The 17,285-nt window shown below is 37.5% G+C and overlaps 3 protein-coding genes across 4 annotated transcripts; 1 reads left to right on the top strand and 2 right to left on the bottom strand.

Moving 5' to 3' along the window:
- Positions 1-2,348: 2,348 nt before the first annotated feature.
- Positions 2,349-2,954, bottom strand: LOC109116033. Its single transcript, XM_019200750.1, has one exon. The coding sequence runs from the start codon at positions 2,952-2,954 to the stop codon at positions 2,349-2,351; it is 606 nt and encodes a 201-aa protein (XP_019056295.1).
- A 4,562-nt stretch (positions 2,955-7,516) lies between these two features.
- LOC104798869 (LRR receptor-like serine/threonine-protein kinase RCH1) lies at positions 7,517-11,761 on the bottom strand. Of its 2 annotated transcripts, XM_010521085.2 has the most exons (3): positions 9,983-11,761; positions 8,801-9,898; positions 7,517-8,687 (listed from the first exon to the last, which is right to left on the bottom strand). In XM_010521085.2, exons 1-3 carry the CDS (start codon positions 11,607-11,609, stop codon positions 8,245-8,247), a joined length of 3,168 nt encoding a protein of 1,055 aa, XP_010519387.1. In that variant the 5' UTR covers positions 11,610-11,761; the 3' UTR covers positions 7,517-8,244. The 2 variants fall into 2 exon arrangements, with proteins under 2 accessions (XP_010519387.1, XP_010519386.1); XM_010521084.2 differs by having other exon boundaries at positions 8,801-11,761.
- A 2,940-nt stretch (positions 11,762-14,701) lies between these two features.
- LOC104798868 (probable histone H2A variant 3) lies at positions 14,702-16,289 on the top strand. Its single transcript, XM_010521083.1, has 2 exons — positions 14,702-14,942; positions 15,844-16,289. The coding sequence occupies exons 1-2, from the start codon at positions 14,829-14,831 to the stop codon at positions 16,138-16,140; spliced, it is 411 nt and encodes a 136-aa protein (XP_010519385.1). The 5' UTR covers positions 14,702-14,828; the 3' UTR covers positions 16,141-16,289.
- Positions 16,290-17,285: the final 996 nt, after the last annotated feature.

The following is a 17,285-nucleotide window of genomic DNA, read 5'->3' as shown; positions in this document are numbered from 1 at the left end:
CAGAACGGACGGTCCACGACAACACGCAGACCGTCCGTTCTATGAGGATAGAACGGACGGTCCGCACTAAACGTAGACCGTCCGTTCTGCCTTACTGGAACGGACGGTCCACGTGCAATTCTGGACCGTCCGTTCCAGGTTCCGGTTTTCCGAAAATTAAACCGAAATTAGGGTTAAATCACTTTATAAGAAAGATATTAGAACCCTAATTGATAAGAGACTTGGAGCAGCCGACTTTTGGTGTTCTTGGAGAGTTTTTGGTGAGATCCAAAAGGGCTCAACAAGTTCTAAGTCTCGTTTTTCTCGAAGTGCGAAAAACCGAATAGAGATTCGAGTCCTAGCAGACAAGTTCCAATCGTTGGAATCCATCCCGAGGTGTGGATACGTGTAGAGGGCGAGGTAATCTTCCTCCCTAAGTGATTGGACGAATTCTTCAGTTGATACAGGCCCCGGATCGATTGAGGTAAGCGTTCTAACGTTTCTACGTTTTCAATAGCAGCATGGTTCTAGTGTTTTATAAAATTTTTGTTTTACTTCCGCTGCACAACCCTAGAATCGATCTCTTAGGAATCAGATTCGCTCATGAGATCCCAGGAAACCCAACAGGATATTGTATGGTGGGGACATTTGGCATCGTCGATGTAGCAATGGGCAATTGTCTAAGTGTTCTAGAAAAATCATTTGTGTCAGACTCTAGATTAAGAAAATCATATGAATGCATGTTTGACTTTTATAAGTGGGAAAAAGGGAAAATATTTTCATCAAAGTGAACGTGTCGAGAGAGTATGATTTTTCGTGAGATAAGGTCAAGACACCTATATCCTCGGTGAAGTGCTGGAAAACCGAGAAATATGCATGGTGTAGAACGAGGAGAAAGTTTGTGAGGAGTTGTCGATATGAGGTTTGGGTAACAAAGACAACCGAATACTCGGAGATGGGAAAACGAGGTTGGTTTGTCAAATAGCTTGGTGTATGGTATTTCGTTGTTTATGGTGGTAGAAGGTAGAATATTAAGAAGATGAGCACTAAGATGAAGTGCTTCGACCCAAAATTTTGGTGGGAGTTTGGCTTGGAGAAGTAGAGTACGGATGAGATTGTTTATGGTTCGAATGATACGTTCGGATTTGCCGTTTTGTTGAGAAGTATGGGGACAAGAAAACCGAGCCAAAATGCCATGTTCATCAAAATATGATTTGAAATGTTGATTATCAAATTCACCACCATGATCACATTGAAATGCTTTAATAGTAGTATGAAATTGATTTTAACATAAGAGGTGAAGTGAAGAAACTTGGAGAACACGTCGTTCTTTCGGGAAGTGGATAAACCCACAAAAACTGTGTAAAATGATCAAGAAAGACAACATAATATCGCAAACCACTTATGCTAGGAACGGGCGAAGTCCAAATATCAGAATGAATTATATCAAAGGGTGCTGAAACAATGTTTTGAGAACGATGAAAAGGAAGCCTAACACTTTTGCCAAGATGACATGCTTCACAAGTGGAAGGCATGCATGGCTTATTACATGGAATAAAACCAGAAGAAATCAAATTATTGAAAACCGAGTTGTCCGGGTGCCCTAACCGACGATGCCAAATTGCGGGAGACGTGGAGAGAAATGCGATGTGGTCTTGTGGTGTGGTGGTGTTGGTGAGTGGATATAGAGGCCCGGTGCTATCACATCGGAGAAGAGTCCGTTTTGTTGGACGATCCTTGATAGAAAAACCAAAAGGGTCAAATTCAATAGAGCAATCATTATCGGTCGTAAATTGTCGGACCGAGACCAAGTTTTTGATAATAGATGGGGTGACTAGAACGTTTTGAAGAGAGAGAGGTCGAGATAAGGAGGGGATGGTGGTATGTCCGGAGTTTTGGACCGGGAGTGATGAACCATCACCGACGGTGACAGAGTGTGTAATGCTCGAATTAAAAATAGTGTGGAGTTTACCTGGCTGGTTGGTGAGATGAGCTGTGGCGCCGGAGTCCATGTACCAAGCATTGTCGGTAGGATTTTGAAGTGTCATAGTATTGAATGCATGAGCCAAGGCAGTTGTGGGCTGATTTGTGCTGACATTTGGAGATGTAGCGTTCCACTGTTGTGATGGTGCACGAGCAAGTGATTGATGGTGTGGACTTGGTCCAAGAATACCAGGATTGTAGCTGGGAAAGGTCCATGGATTCGGCCAATGCGGTGGCCATTGAGGTTCGTTCCATGATGAAGAGGGATGATGATTGTTGTTGAATGAACGACGGCCTCGTGAATGACGACCGCGGCGACCACCAGATCGGCCATCACGATGATAGGGCTGTGATGAGTTAGACCATGACTGGGTTGTTGGTGAAGGCTAAGATGGTTGTGTGGTCGTGTATAAAGCCGTCGGAGCAGAAGAGTGGTCTGTATGAATGGGTTGATGTCTCGTGGTTTTGCTGACCCTCTGTTCCTCAAGAATGAGAATGGAACGTGCGTCTTCGAATGATGGGAATGGTGACTTATGCTTGATGACGTTGACTATGTTGTCGAACTTTTCATTCAAGCCATTGAGCATGTGCATAACGAGATTTCGATCGGAAACTTCCGCGTCGATGTTGGATAAGAGATCCGAAATTTTCTTCAATCTGTGACAGTATTCATGCACGGCTAAATCTCCAATGGTGAGGTTATGGAGGTCATTTTCGAGTTGGATGGCACGGGCCTCCTTGTTGTCACAGAATTGGTTCTCTAGTCTTGTCCACAGGGCATGGGCAGTACTTTTCTTCTTGAGTACGGTAGTGAGCAGCGATTTAGAAATCGTGCCATAGATCCACAGTTTCACTAAACCGTCAATCCGAGCCCAGTATGTGTCTTCTTCTCCGGTCGATTGAGTTGTGCCGTCCAGATGACCCATAAGGCCAAAGCTAAGGCAATGGGTTTCGAAGAGCTCTCTCCATGCATCATAATTATATTCATCCATGTCAAGGGTGAGTGGGATATGAGATTTGATATTATTCACTCCAAAGGGTTTTTCAGACTGGGTTGTGTTTGTTTCCATGGCGAAGAGGGTGGGAAGGAAAAAAAAACTGGAAGAAAGGATCAGATGAAGAAGAAGAAACAGACGCGGTGGTGTAGGTTTTAGGAAAAGAGAGGCTCTGATACCATGTAATTTGGTAAAATCCCCTTGATCTTTCCATTATCATTAGGTATACATATATACACATCAAAGCACTATGGTAATGAATACACATAAAGTAATATAGACATAATTGCGTAATATATGTTATGAATGCATAATATCTTCTATCAAATATCACATTTGACTAATTCGGATAAGAAAATGTCATTTTCCCTAAATATTTAGATCTTTATAATATGGAAGTCTTAGAGTATATAATTATAAATAACAAAAAAGTGGATATATATAAGATTATTATTTATAAAGATAAGTGATGAATAAAGGGCATGTAATGTAGATATTAAATAGTATAAAGTCTAGGTTTATATGTTAAGGTTTTGAGGGGGACAGACAATTCATTCGTACATGAACATGTGTGTTAAAAATTAGTACGGTTGGTGTGTACGTTGGCTTTTGGTCAAATGTTTACGTTGTCATAATGTGTATATATATATATATATTTTCATTTATTTTTTGCTTACAAGCAAAACTATTTGTGTGTTTTTTGTTTACATTAAAAAAAACTATTACAAAATACACAATCGTATACAAAATCATCCAATTTTTATTTAAACTACGATTCATATATATATATATATATATTTGATTTATTTATAAAAAATAAATTTTATCTCAATTTAATCAGATTTATTACGGTTCTAAAAAAGATTTTGTTCTGTCAAATATATTGATGAATCAAATATATGACTAATTAGATAAATTTGTATCTGATAGAAATAAGATACTTTTTTATATTTGGAGATGATTATATACATATATATATGTGTGTGTGTGTATAATATATATATAGAGAGAGAGAGAGACGTATCAGATTTAGCTATTAAAAAACCCTTTCTTATAAACAAAATAAATAAAGCCTTCCAAACGGTTACATTTTTACTTTAATAGGTATATCTATGCATATATTGTTTTAATAAATGAACCTACCGATTGAACTAATATTATAATTTTCTTATTATATATTTTATAGAGTTTTTATATAAAAGCTTCAAAACGACTAAATATCAAAAACTCTAGTCACCCAACTGAAACAGATTGCATTTCGACCGTTCCACGAGATCATATGCCACGAAATATTTGCATACGTATATCTACGCAATAATGGCAAATATACGTAATAAAGCGTTATAACAAAAAAGAGAGAATATTATAAAGTGTTCTAATAATGAGTATTACGTGGAGTTTCTTTTCACGCTTTTAAAATTATAAATTATTAAACTTACAAAGAGAGAGAGAGCCCCTTCTGTTCTCATTCAGGACAATGATGTCTCGAGGAAGAAAACTTTGAATTGGTAATCTTTTATTGAAGAGAGAGATGCCTTATCCTATATGTTTCAACGGATATTACTTTTTCTATGCATTTCATTTTTTTTTAATTAATTTTATATTTAAATTTTATGTTCATATTTCTGAAAATTTAAAAAGATAACAGTGCCAAACGGAATCGTAATAGACCAAAACAAATACATAAAAAAAAATCCGAAATTATATAGTTCAACCGATAAAACATGATATAAATGATCTGTTCCGTCCTAAATTTGAACATTAAGTTTTGGAAGAGAACGTATATCCTAAATCACCTATAAGGTTTCTGCCCCCGAGATTAATTTGAGGCTTGGCTGAAAATTAGATGATCACAGCAAAATAAAATGAATGGAAATAATGCGTAAATTATATAAATAAATATATATCTTAGCACCACTCTCCAATAGATAAATAAACTATAAAGCATTTTTATGAGACACGTTTTCTATTTGTGTATACATTTTCATCTTCGAAAAATACAAATCCACTTCATGTTTTGATATCTAATACCCTCTAATAATTTCGTTTTTAAAAGCGTATTTTATGATAATTTGAATTTTTTTGGTTCCTCTAATGGATTCTAGTTGTGAAGGATACAAAAGTAGAACATATTACAAAGCATATGTTGCCACATGACACATTAAACTCTATAGACTAATCCTAATAAGACACTAAAACTAATGCCATTAAGAATATAATTCCATAATACAACACTTTTCAATATAAACAGTTCCGATAATATACATACATTTAGAAAATCCTAAATATCATATTTCAAAGTCATTAAGCTAATATATAATGTGATTTATTTTTTTTATAAATATCATAAGAGTAGATTACCTCTTGGAGGTTTGTTTACATATGGTTAGACTTCAACATACTCATTACGGTTGAATATGAGAATTAGCGCAAAAAAAAAAACGATACATTAATTTTCTCGAAATTTTGGTAGGGGTGGGTGTTTCGGGTTTCGGTTCGGGAACGGTATTTTCAGTTATATAAAAAGTGTACCAAACTAGAATCAAATGTTAAACGATTCGGTTCGATTCGGTTCGGTTCAGAACGGTACCATTATATGAATACCAAATCAGTATCAAACTATAATATTTACACATATATTAGTGGAAGATTCGAATTTTGGTTCGGTATTCGTACAGTTCGGAAACGGTTCATTCGATTCCATAAATAGTGCACCAAATTAGAACCGAATGTTATTCGATTCACTCCGGTCCGATTTGGTTTCGGGTCGGAATAAATTCTCGAACCGAAGTGCCCATCTTTTTTAATTACATACTCATGTTTACTGTTTTATTTAAATTTAGTCTTTACTTTTTAAAGTTTTAAGGGTAATATTTCGATACTAAAGTAAATTGATTTTCCAAAATCTAGATAATAGAATTTAAATAATATATATCCACTAAAATTCAAGTTAATGGACTAAGTATCCAAAGAAAAAAAATCACTTGGTACCTTAATGAAGCATGTGGGCGTATATATGATTCATCTTAACAAAACATAAGAATCCTTGTATCCAAGCTTAAAATGTATGGACTTCTCCCCATTTATTGCAAGACTGTCGATATGTCATTGTCGTTGACCATTTCATTGATCTGTGTCCGCGATCCATCCTTATACCTTTATCCGTAGTTGTTTATTTCTATGTGAACATATGATTGATCGATCCTTGTAGGAATTTTCGTCGGTCGTTGTTCTTCTTCTGTTTTGTTCTTGATTTTCTAGTACGAAGAATTTTAATAAGTTAGGGAATATAAGAAAATTGAGAAATCCATTTATGAGATAAATATTGAAGTCAAAATCTGAATATGGTTATTCTCATAAATTTGTAGAAAGATATTAGAAAGGAAAAAAAACACACAACTTTTAATTTTATCAAATAAAAACTAAACTTTTTAAATATGTCAAGAAACAAGAACTATTTTATGATTGTAAAAATAAAAAATGAACTGATGTGGTATAAGGAGATGCAAACACGTCAAATTATTATCTTTGTTTTTTTACAATTGTATATAGTTCATATATTTTTTTGAATCATTTAAAAAATTTAGTATTTTTTTGATAAACTACATCAAAGTTTATGTATTTTTTTTAGATCACTTAAAAAGTTTAGAGTTTTTTTACACTCACTTAAAAAGTTAATGTTTATTTGACAAAAACAAAAACTCTGTAAAAAATGTAAAGTTCCCTAACAGAAATTATGAAGTTAATGTAATGTAAGAAATTAGAGGCTTCGGTCATTAGAGCATGTGGCTGGTTATGTTGCTGGTTTAGTTTGGTTTGTCATCTTCCGGTTATGGCCGATTAGTGTGTTTGTTTGTTCGTTGAGGGGTTTGTGTTGGCAAGACCTCACAATACTAGATCTTGACAAACAGTTTATTTCTTTCATGAAACCGTGGCATGGAAAATTGCCTGATTACGATGTGCATATGATTCATGACATTCATTTTTCATTTGATTTTAACCCTCTTCATTAAACAAAACAAAAGATCAGTCTTTATAGTTTCGAATGAAAAATATAAAACACCATCATGATTCAAACTATATTATTATACTGTCATTTTAATCAAATGATCATATTTAAAGAGTATAGATTGAAGTCAAGGCCGCATGGAATTTTGGCCTATATGCTTATTTGGGCCGTAAATAGGCCTATATTGGGTAGAAGCCCATAAACATCTATATTAAACTAGGGTTTCAGGTTGTTCCCACATCTCCTTTCTATATAAATTCACTCTGGAACCCAAACATCGATCTTAGCTGGATTAGGGTTTTATGGAGGAAATCTTCTGCCATTTCTCATAGGGTTTTGTCAGATTCGCGCGAAAGTGTCGAAATTTATTGACTGGTGTCGTGGTTTTGTTCTTCTCGGATCTTCCTTAGGGTTTGTTTCTTCCCCGTTTCCTACGGTTTTTATCAAATTGGGGGCGGTGACGAGCTGTTCGAGAGAAGTCATGCACCACTCTGATGGAGATCCGTATGGATCATGTGATGATAAATTTCTCTACCCATTTCTTATCCGAGCCTTCTCTCTCTCTCTCTCTCTCTCTCTCCGTTTTCTTTCATGGGTTTCGATTTTCCAAAAGTTTTCGTCTTTTGCTGTGTCATGTGATTTGATCTCTGGATCAATCTCCGAGTGAAAGGGAAACCAGATGATGGGTCGTAGTGACCAGACCATGATGCGGACTGTATAGCTCTAATGCTCTGATGACAACTTTTGGTTTCTGTTGGTTTCCCATTTCTCCCTCCGTACATATATATATATATGTGTGTGTATATGCGTATCTAGTTTTAAAACATGGATGAATTATGTCTCAATGTGAATTCTGGTGGGGTGGATGTTTATATTCAGGATACTTAGCGGAATCGATGTGATATATGATCGGTGATATGGAATCTGTGAATTTGATCCATTAAAGGATATAAGCTAACTTGTTATCTGCTTGTCTGAAATCATTGGAGAATGCAGCCAGCCCTGAGATTGATTTGGTCAACTGTTATTTTGAATCTGAGAAGAGCTGCCTTAAACTCTCAACAAGAACATGTCAGATCTGTCTGAACAAAACGAGGAAATGGGAGCTTGTGTATAATTTAGAACAGAGCAAGTAAAATCTCTTGCTTGTTCTGCAAGAAAGTAAAATCTCTTGCTTGTAGAAAGGAAAATCATTTCTACAGAAAGGGAATCATGTTAAAAACCGACAATCCCCAAATCAATTCAGAAAACAGAAACTAAAGAAAAACATAAGCCGTGTTAGACTGGTGATTTGATCAGAGGCTGTTCAGAAGATCTAGAGAAGCTGGAACACTCGATCACAGATTTGTTGTTACAAACCTTACCGTCATCATCAGCATCATCTTCTTGGTTCTGCTCTCTGATCTCTGCGAGCATGGCCGTGACGTCTCTCATGGAGGGTCGGTCGTTAGGGTTTGGATTGACGCATAGCAATGCCACTCCAAGAACTTGCTTCATCTCCTCCATCTCTGCTCCTGATGAGGATCTCATGAGTTGCTCGTCCAATATGCTCGTGATATCGCCTTTTCTGTCCCTTATAACGTTGTTTATCCATGCCACGATGTGCAGATTGTCTGGAATTCGGGAATCTATCGGTTGTTTTCCGGTTAGAATCTCTAGAATTACGACTCCAAAATTGTAGACGTCGCTCTTCTCCGTTATCCTGGTGCTGTATCCGTATTCTGTATAAGAACAAAGAATTTAAAGATCAAGATTCGGGTTTCAATTTGGATACCGGAAAATCTCGGGTGGCCGACTCGTGTGTTAGTCATCATTCTTTGCGTTTTGAACTTACCAGGAGCAATGTAACCTAAGGAACCCGCGATCACGTTTGAGGGTTTCGAGCTTTGTGATTCATCATCATCATCTACAAGCTTCGCAATTCCGAAATCTGCAAGGTAAGCTTCATTCCTCGGCCCGACCAAGATGTTGCCGGCCTTGACATCTCGGTGTATGATTGGAGGAACGCAGTCATGGTGAAGATACGCCAACCCATGAGCCGAGCCGAATGCGATACCGAACCGAACATCCCAATCCAGGAACACCTTCTTCTCATGGAGCAATTCCGCTAAGCTTCCATTGCTGACGTAATCAAATATCAGAAGCTTTGTTCTTCCTTTGCTGCAGTATCCGAGAAGTCTCACTATGTTTCTGTGCCTTATTGTTCCAAGAATGCTAACTTCTGCAGAAAACCAATCTGGGTTTTCTCTGTCGTAATCCGGCAAGAGCTTCTTGACAGCGATTACTTGTCTCGAAGACGTCTCGATACGGTAAACCACGCAAGAACCTCCTTTCCCGACGATATTGGAATCTGATAAGCCTGTAACTATATCGTTTATCGAAAAGCCGAGCTTCTGAAATGGCGTGAGTTCCCATTCCTCTCCGTTGCTGTTCCCAAACGCAGATCCTTGTAACCGGAACAACCAGTACAAGGAAACAGCTGTAACTGTAATGGCTAATGCTGCACTTAGAAGAGAATAGACGATGATGTTTCTTGTGTTCCTCTTCGTGCGGTTAGAAGGGCATCTCTTCGTGTTTTCACTGCTGCAGAGGTGGGAATTTCCGAGGAATGCGTCATCCGGGAGATGGTGGAAGAAGTTTGTGTCTGGAATCGAGCCGGAGAAGTCGTTGAATGAGACATTCAGAGAAACAAGATTGATAAGGTTGCTGAGAACAATCAATCTTCCGGTTAGCTTGTTTTGCGATAAATCCAAGCTGGCGAGCTTCGTGAAGCTGGAGAAACTGTTCGGGATAGGGCCGGCTAGCGAATTTCTGCTCAGGTTCAACAGAATCTCCAGTTCTTGGAGGCGGCCGAGTTCTTCTGGTATCGAACCATTCAATCTGTTGCTGCTCAGGTCCAGTAGCTGCAAATCCTTGCAGAATCCGAGTGTCCCTGGAATTAAACCAGAGATTTTGTTCCCGTTGATCATCAGTTTGTTCAAAGAGACTAACTTTCCGATACCCGATGGAATGTTACCTCCTATTCTGTTCATCGAAAGGTCTAAAACGTTGAGTTCTGTAAGAAACTGCAAAGATTCCGGGATTGCACCGATAAATTTGTTTCCGTGCAGATCAAGCATCTGCAGTTGAGTGCAGTTGCCGATATCTGACGGAATCTCCCCGGAAATTACGTTTTCGGATAGTTCTAGGAAAGTCAAGCTGCGTAATCCACCGATGGATGACGGTATATTGCCGCTTAAACGATTTGAGCTGAGACGGAGACGAGCAAGGCTTGTGCAGCTTCCGATATTAGCTGGAAGTTCACCAGAGAGCTGGTTCGATATCAGTAACAGCTGGCTCAAGTTCTTGAGACTGAAGAGAGAATCCGGGATCGAACCAGTGAGAGAATTGTGAGAGAGATCCAGAGACTGAAGCTTTGTGCAATAGGCGATCTCATTCGGTATGTTTCCTGTTAACCGGTCCTGCCAAGCGTAGAATAAAGTCAGCTCTTTTAAGTTCCCGATTGTTGCAGGAATCTCGCCTTCGAAGCCATTGTTGTCGAGTTCAAGTTGCTTCAAACTTGACAGGTTTCCGATGATGTCTGGAATTGTGCCGGAGAAGTTGTTTTGAGACAGAAGCAGCTCCTCTAGCTGAACTAAGTTGACTACAGAGAATGGCAAATCTCCAGAAAGAAAGTTCACCGAGAAGTCGATCACTTTCAAACCAGTGCAGTTTCCGATCGACCCCGGGATTCGGCCCTCTAGACTGTTCTCCCAAAGGAGCAACCTTTTCAGATTCTTCAGTGACCCGATTTCGATAGGAATCTGCCCAGAAAGCTGGTTTTCATACAGGAACAGATTCTCGAGCTTTGAGCAGTTTCCGATCTCTCGGGGAATATTTCCACTGAGATTGGCTGTGTATACTGCAAGCGTCTCGAGATTCTTGAGCTCTCCTAAGCTTTTAGGGATCTTCCCAGAGATTGCAGTATCAGAGAGACCAAGATACTGTAATTTTCTGCAGTTCGATATCTCATATGGTATCTCACCGGTCAGACCCGAGTTCCCGCCTGCCCGGAAAATCGCTAGAGAGCTCAGTTTCCCTATTTCCGATGGAATCTTCCCGGAGAATTGGTTGTCAAAAAGTTCAAGCCTTTGTAGGAATGCACAGTTACCGAGTTCCGGAGGAACCTTGCCACGCAAGAAATTGCTGTTCAGGGCTAGCGACTCGAGCTTCTTCAGCTTCCCGATTTCAGGAGGCACTTGCCCTGTCAGAGAGTTGAAACCAAGGTCCAAGAAAACAAGAGACTCCGACAAATTCCCTATCGAAACCGGAATCTCCCCGGTTAAGTTGGTGTCTGAAATGACAATACTTGTAATGTACGGAAACGAAGTAACTTCGTCTGGAAACCGAGTCGCAATGTGCACGGAAGTTATTCTGATTTCTTGAACAAACTCATCATCCGAACATCTGATATAAGCCCACCTGCAGGGATTTCGGTCTGACGGGTTCCAAGAAGAGAAGAAAGATGCAGAAGAAGAAGAGTTAAACGCCGAAAGCCACGAGAGAAGAGCGCGACCCTCTTCGTTGATTCCAGAAGCTTCTGGAAACAGAGAAACAGAGAGGATGATCACGAGAAAGACAGAGACTCGGTTTCTGGACATCATAGGAACTGGTTTTGGATTAGAAAACTTGGAGAAAATCTCATCAGTATCGGTTTTTTGGATCTGGGTTCAAAGTTTTTGAGCTGGGTTTTGGAGAATTTTCGCAACATTGAGCAGAGAATGTGGAAGTCTCGAAGAGTCTCAGCCACTTTTTATTTTGGTTTTCAGACAAGAAGTGGTTTGACAGCTCCAGAAGCAGATTGAGACAGGAGCAGGACAAGGAGGGACAGCTCAGGTTATGGTTTCTTATGCCAAAAAAGGTTGCTTAACACGTTCACTCCAAAAATTAATAATAATAATAAAATAAAAATCACTTTGATTTTTACTGATTGAGGCATAAAACTTGTAAATGTACATCCGGTTAACGAATAAGATTTCTTTTAAGCAGTACCGGACCGGTATTAGTCGGTTTTGGTTTCCTTCATACGAGCTGCAATCCAATTACATGCGGACAAGATTTGAACTATTTGTAGTAGGGGTGGACTTTTAACCGGTAACCCGGGGGTTTGGAGGTACCCGCTTTAACAAGTATCCGAATATTAACGATGATGAGATCGAGTATTAATAAGACTAAGTTTTCGACCCCCGAGTCCGAGTGGGGGTTCAATTATTTTACAAAGTATACCCAGGGGTATCCGGTATATTTGTTAAAAAACTAAAATATACTTTATATCTATAATATTTTTGTCTAAATTATTCTTATTATTTATTAAAATACTTTTATTTTAGTTCATTTTTTTGTATGTTCTAAACCTTTCTATACAAAAATTTCATCATTCCAAATCTCATTCTATGTAATCGAATCAACCATTCATCTATCTCTCAAAATTTTACTCATTTCCCTTCATCGTGAACCTTTCTCTTTATACTTTGACCTCTCTCATTTGTATTTTCTATATCTATCATTTTATAGTTCAAAATTTTATAAATCGTATGGGTCCGGGTACCCGTGAGTACAAGACCGAGAATCTCATTAAACCCAAGTTACAAGTACCCGAATTTTATGAAGCCAAGACTGAGATAATATTTTTGTAAAACCCGTGGTAATGAAGACGAAACAGAGTTTTCTAAAAATTAGGGGTACCCGACCCGTGCCCACCCCTAATTTGTAGGTAAATGAAAATTTCTTAACATATGTTTAATGCACTCTTTATATTTTAGGTCTACAAATTTTATATCCTAAATCTGCATATTTCTTTTCTTTTTTTCCCCTAAAACACCTAGAAATCTCGAATTCAATGTACAAAAAATAAATCTTCCAACGTTTAAAAAATAGATTTGTTCTCAAAATAGTATATAAGTACATAATTCTAATATACAACTTCGGTACTATAATGTAAAAAAATATTTAGAATATAATATTATACAATATTTGAAAATTTTATGGATTATGTATATCTTGTTCAAAACTATTTTTGGTGTTAAATGAGTGACCACATGGTTATGTTTATATTTTGGCCAAGAAAATAACAAACGAGTAAAGAATATCCATTGGAAATTGAAAAGGTAGCAACTTTCCAAATGCTCTCAAACAAAAGGCCCTGTGATTTAGGTTGGGGAAAGATATGAGTTATGAAAGTGACAAAGCAACATAAAGAAAATGCACTAACGCCACTCCTTTTTACAATTATTATTATTATTATTATTATAAATAATACATTATTATTATTTTATTTATTTATTTCTGTTTATTGTTATACATTAAAAGGTAAAGCCTTAAAACAGGAGATTATGCTTTTGCTCTAAAGTTCAATCATATTCACATGAACATTGAGCCATCTCCTTGCCCATGTCATTGCCAATGCATGAACCTTCCCCCACTAAGATTTCATGGAATTTTTTTATTTATAAATATATGTATATTAATGGGGTTTTATTTTTTGACAAAAATATTCTTTCAAATTGTATAATCTTTGAATGAATTGTTCTATATTAATAAGTCTGACCACATCAGTAAAAACGTACATATCTATCACATAAGAGTCAGATTGTATATATTTTCAGAATATAAATTCTATAATCTCTCCATCATAACATATATACTTAGGCTCAAATAATGCAGTGTTTTTATATGGTTTCAATCAAAATAATGACAATGTGTATGGACATTGAACATACATATTAACATTCTAAAGAAACATATGGGGCATGATTGGATTATAAGATATCAAATCATTTGTACTTATTGAGTGTCTAATCACATTGCTTATCATCAAAGATATGAGAGAAAGGGACATTTGTGGTTGCCCTAACCATTGTTGTTGACTCCCCCATGTGGCCCTCCCCACAACACAACACTTGCAAATGTGTTTCATGTTATGTAGTATCTAAACCCTAATCCAAATAAAAGAAAAACAAGAAGAAAAGGACATATATATATATATTGTGGATCTACTACTTATTCATATGTTTTGTAGAAAAAGAAAAAAAAAACATGTTATTTATAACCTTTCACAAAATGAAGACATTTCATTAACTTATTCATCTATGTACATGGTTTATGACTCAATGTAAAAGCTAGTGCATTTTATGATTCAAAATCATATCCTACTTTTTGGATATTCTTCGTGCTTGAGTGACTAGTGATTTATATGACTAATCAACTAAAATCTGTTTGTCCAAATTTTTTTAAAAAACATTAAATAAAAGCTAAATTAAAACAAAAAACTAAATTCAAAAATTCAAAATAAAAACTTTGTCCATTCAACACCTAAATTTTTTCGATAAAACCTATGAATAAAAAAATATATAACTGATTTTGGGCCACTACATTTTTTACAATAAATCAACCATAGACAGGATCTTGGTCGTGGCCCATATTCTATAATCTGTGATTACGAGACGGTGTGAAGTGTGAACAGCAAATAGGACTGAAAAGTAAATTGTTAGATAAGGGTGGCCAAAATATTCAAATAATAGAAGATAGTGGGTCACAATTGAAAATAAATAATAATTCGTCGAAATGTCATTTTAGCTTAGTCGCTATTAGCATGCTCTCGTTCGACACAAAACTGAAGTCTAAACTACCATTCTACCCATAATATAAAGTTTAAGAACACAGTAAATACATTCATTCGTAAGGGTATATGTGAACTTTCGCTCATCTGCCCCCTCATCCCATCGAAAAACTCGTAGCCTCATCGTCTTCTTCGAAGCTCTCGCTCTCTGTGCGTCTCTCTGGAGATCGTTGGGTTCGAATTCTGAATTTAGGGTTCCATCAAAATGTCTGGGAAAGGAGCGAAGGGGTTGATTATGGGGAAATCCCCGGCGGGAAGCAAGGATAAAGATAAGGACAAGAAGAAACCCATCTCTCGCTCCTCACGCGCCGGTCTCCAGGTTCTCTCACTCTCTGTCGTTGATCTTCGTCTTGTATATGTCCATGCGGTTTGAGATTCGTTATATATTGATGGAATTATGGATTGATTGACTTCCTGTTGTCTTGAATGCCGTCTTGGCATATCCCTGTGTGAATGATCTCTCTGATCTGATCGAGCGATTTCCGGTGGATCTGTGGAAAAGCCAAAACCCTAGACTGTTGAATGCTTGAAATTTTGAATATCTTCGATGATATCGTGACTGGGTTTGTCTCTTTCCACTCTAAATTCCTGAAGTCTTGTTTGTCACGCTTTCTTCGTCTCCGTCCATGAAAACGTGTGTGTAAACGTTAGTGTTCTTGTCACGTTTCGACCCATCCCGAGTTATACACATTGGTCATACACTGCATATAATTTCAGTGGCATTGATATCAAAGAAGGGTAGCTTTAGAGTTACGGAATCAAATTTGTGGTTCTCTCAGTGGCCCCTGATGTTAGAAACCGGCACGAAAGTGGGGTCGTAAACTTCTGAGTTGGAAATTTTGCGGGGAATTACCCAGTTGCATACATTTTACAGCCAGGATTCGAAAAAGGGATTGTTTTCTTCTGTGATCTGCACGAATTTAGTTATGATGATGCTGGAGTTAAGAAACGTTGGTCACACAACTGTTGAAGAGGCAATCACAATGACTGTATCACGGTGTGACCGTTGATTCTGTAGATCTTCGACAGTGATGTATTCAAGGCATCAAGGTTTTCTGGTTCTCGTATGTATCAATACCAATGTGGTTGGAGGGTACTAAGCTTCTATTAGATTTGAGTTGATTGATTGATAAGGTAGATGATATAGTTTCTCGGCCATGAGTCATTTCATCAGAGAATGACCATTCGATACATATTTTAACCCTCTTTTTTGTTTGCAGTTCCCAGTGGGCCGTGTTCATCGTCTGCTTAAAACAAGGGTCAGTGCCAATGGAAGGGTAGGGGCTACAGCGGCAGTGTACACGGCCGCAATACTCGAGTACTTAACGGCTGAAGTTCTAGAGTTGGCCGGGAACGCAAGCAAGGATCTGAAGGTGAAACGAATAACCCCACGGCACCTGCAACTGGCCATCCGTGGGGACGAAGAACTCGACACTCTCATCAAAGGAACCATTGCTGGTGGCGGCGTGATCCCTCACATCCACAAGTCTCTCATCAACAAATCCTCCAAAGAGTGATTAGATTTCTCTGTAATATCCTCCATGAATCTCTCCCTCTCTTGTTAACCTGTGTGATCTCCGGAAGAATAGCTGGTTCCTTGCTACTTCATTTGGTAACCCCTCGTTGTGATTATAATCTAAAGAACTAATGTTCCTTTTCTATGGTAGTCAATGTTTTCAACATATAAAGCTAGTAGAGGGAGAAAGACAGTGCTGACCTAACTGACAAGAACATGGTATTTGAAAAGTTGTCATCTTTGCATTGACGATTAGGGGTGATTTATTTAGTTGATAAGCGAAGTGATCTGAACCGAATAACGCATAACCATAACCGAATGGTTATAATTTTTCTAAAATTGCACCGAATCGATTAAAAAATAAAAAAAACCCGTAAATTTCTATAAAAAAATGAATATTTTATCATAATTGAATAGCACTTGAATCGACTATAACCGAATCGAACCGAATCCAAATTCAATGCAAAAACTGAATGGTTATAGTTTTTCTTAAACCGAAATAACTAAACTCGAATATAATCGAATCGAAACTCGATTAATCCAACCCTGTTGATATTAGCATAGATTCCACTTTCCATGATAAATATTGGTCCATAGGTTTTAAATTTTTTTGTCAAATCGTTAAATAAATTCATTTTTATATATTTTTCTACAAGTTTTTAAATATTTGAAAAGTATTTTGCAATTTCTCCAAATAAAAAACCTTTTAAATTTTTTTTTTACCTCTACAGACTAGACTACACCCACAAAAGAGAAAAACAAATTAGAAGAAACGAGATTTAATTTTCCTTATCTTTAATTCACGTTATTTTCCAAAAAGAATATCATAAAATGGCTAACATCATCCTTCCCTCTGAAAAAGCTGGAGAAATATACAGAATGGATGATACACAAAACTTCCTCACAATACAAACAAAGAACAAACGAATATTTCCAAAACAACCCCACATATTTTCATCCATCAAAATAAAACCCTCCAAAAACCTAATCGACCCCACTCACCCAAATTGTGATCTAGGAGTCATCCAAGACCAAGACCCATCCTCCACACTTGGACTCACATCTCCCCGGCCACGGCCTCCGTCCTCCTCCAAGACAGCCGAGCCGATGCTAACCACCGGCCGCTTCCTCGGCCGAACCGGCGGG

Source organism: Tarenaya hassleriana, unplaced genomic scaffold (genome assembly GCF_000463585.1).
Source record: "Tarenaya hassleriana unplaced genomic scaffold, ASM46358v1 Cleome59, whole genome shotgun sequence".
NCBI lineage: Eukaryota > Viridiplantae > Streptophyta > Magnoliopsida > Brassicales > Cleomaceae > Tarenaya > Tarenaya hassleriana.
The sequence above is the reverse complement of the archived record's forward strand: the minus strand, read 5'-3'. Positions and strand labels throughout refer to the sequence as shown.

Bases quoted from the DNA above. Each gene is read 5' to 3' on its own strand.
- LOC109116033 (XM_019200750.1), bottom strand. From the start codon at position 2,954: ATGGATGAATATAATTATGATGCATGGAGAGAGCTCTTCGAAACCCAT.
- LOC104798869 (XM_010521084.2), bottom strand. From the start codon at position 11,609: ATGATGTCCAGAAACCGAGTCTCTGTCTTTCTCGTGATCATCCTCTCT. The intron at 8,688-8,800 runs GTAAGTTCAAAA...GTTCTTATACAG, and splicing joins CTTAGGTTACATTGCTCCTG to AATACGGATACAGCACCAGG.
- LOC104798868 (XM_010521083.1), top strand. From the start codon at position 14,829: ATGTCTGGGAAAGGAGCGAAGGGGTTGATTATGGGGAAATCCCCGGCG. The intron at 14,943-15,843 runs GTTCTCTCACTC...TTTTGTTTGCAG, and splicing joins CCTCACGCGCCGGTCTCCAG to TTCCCAGTGGGCCGTGTTCA.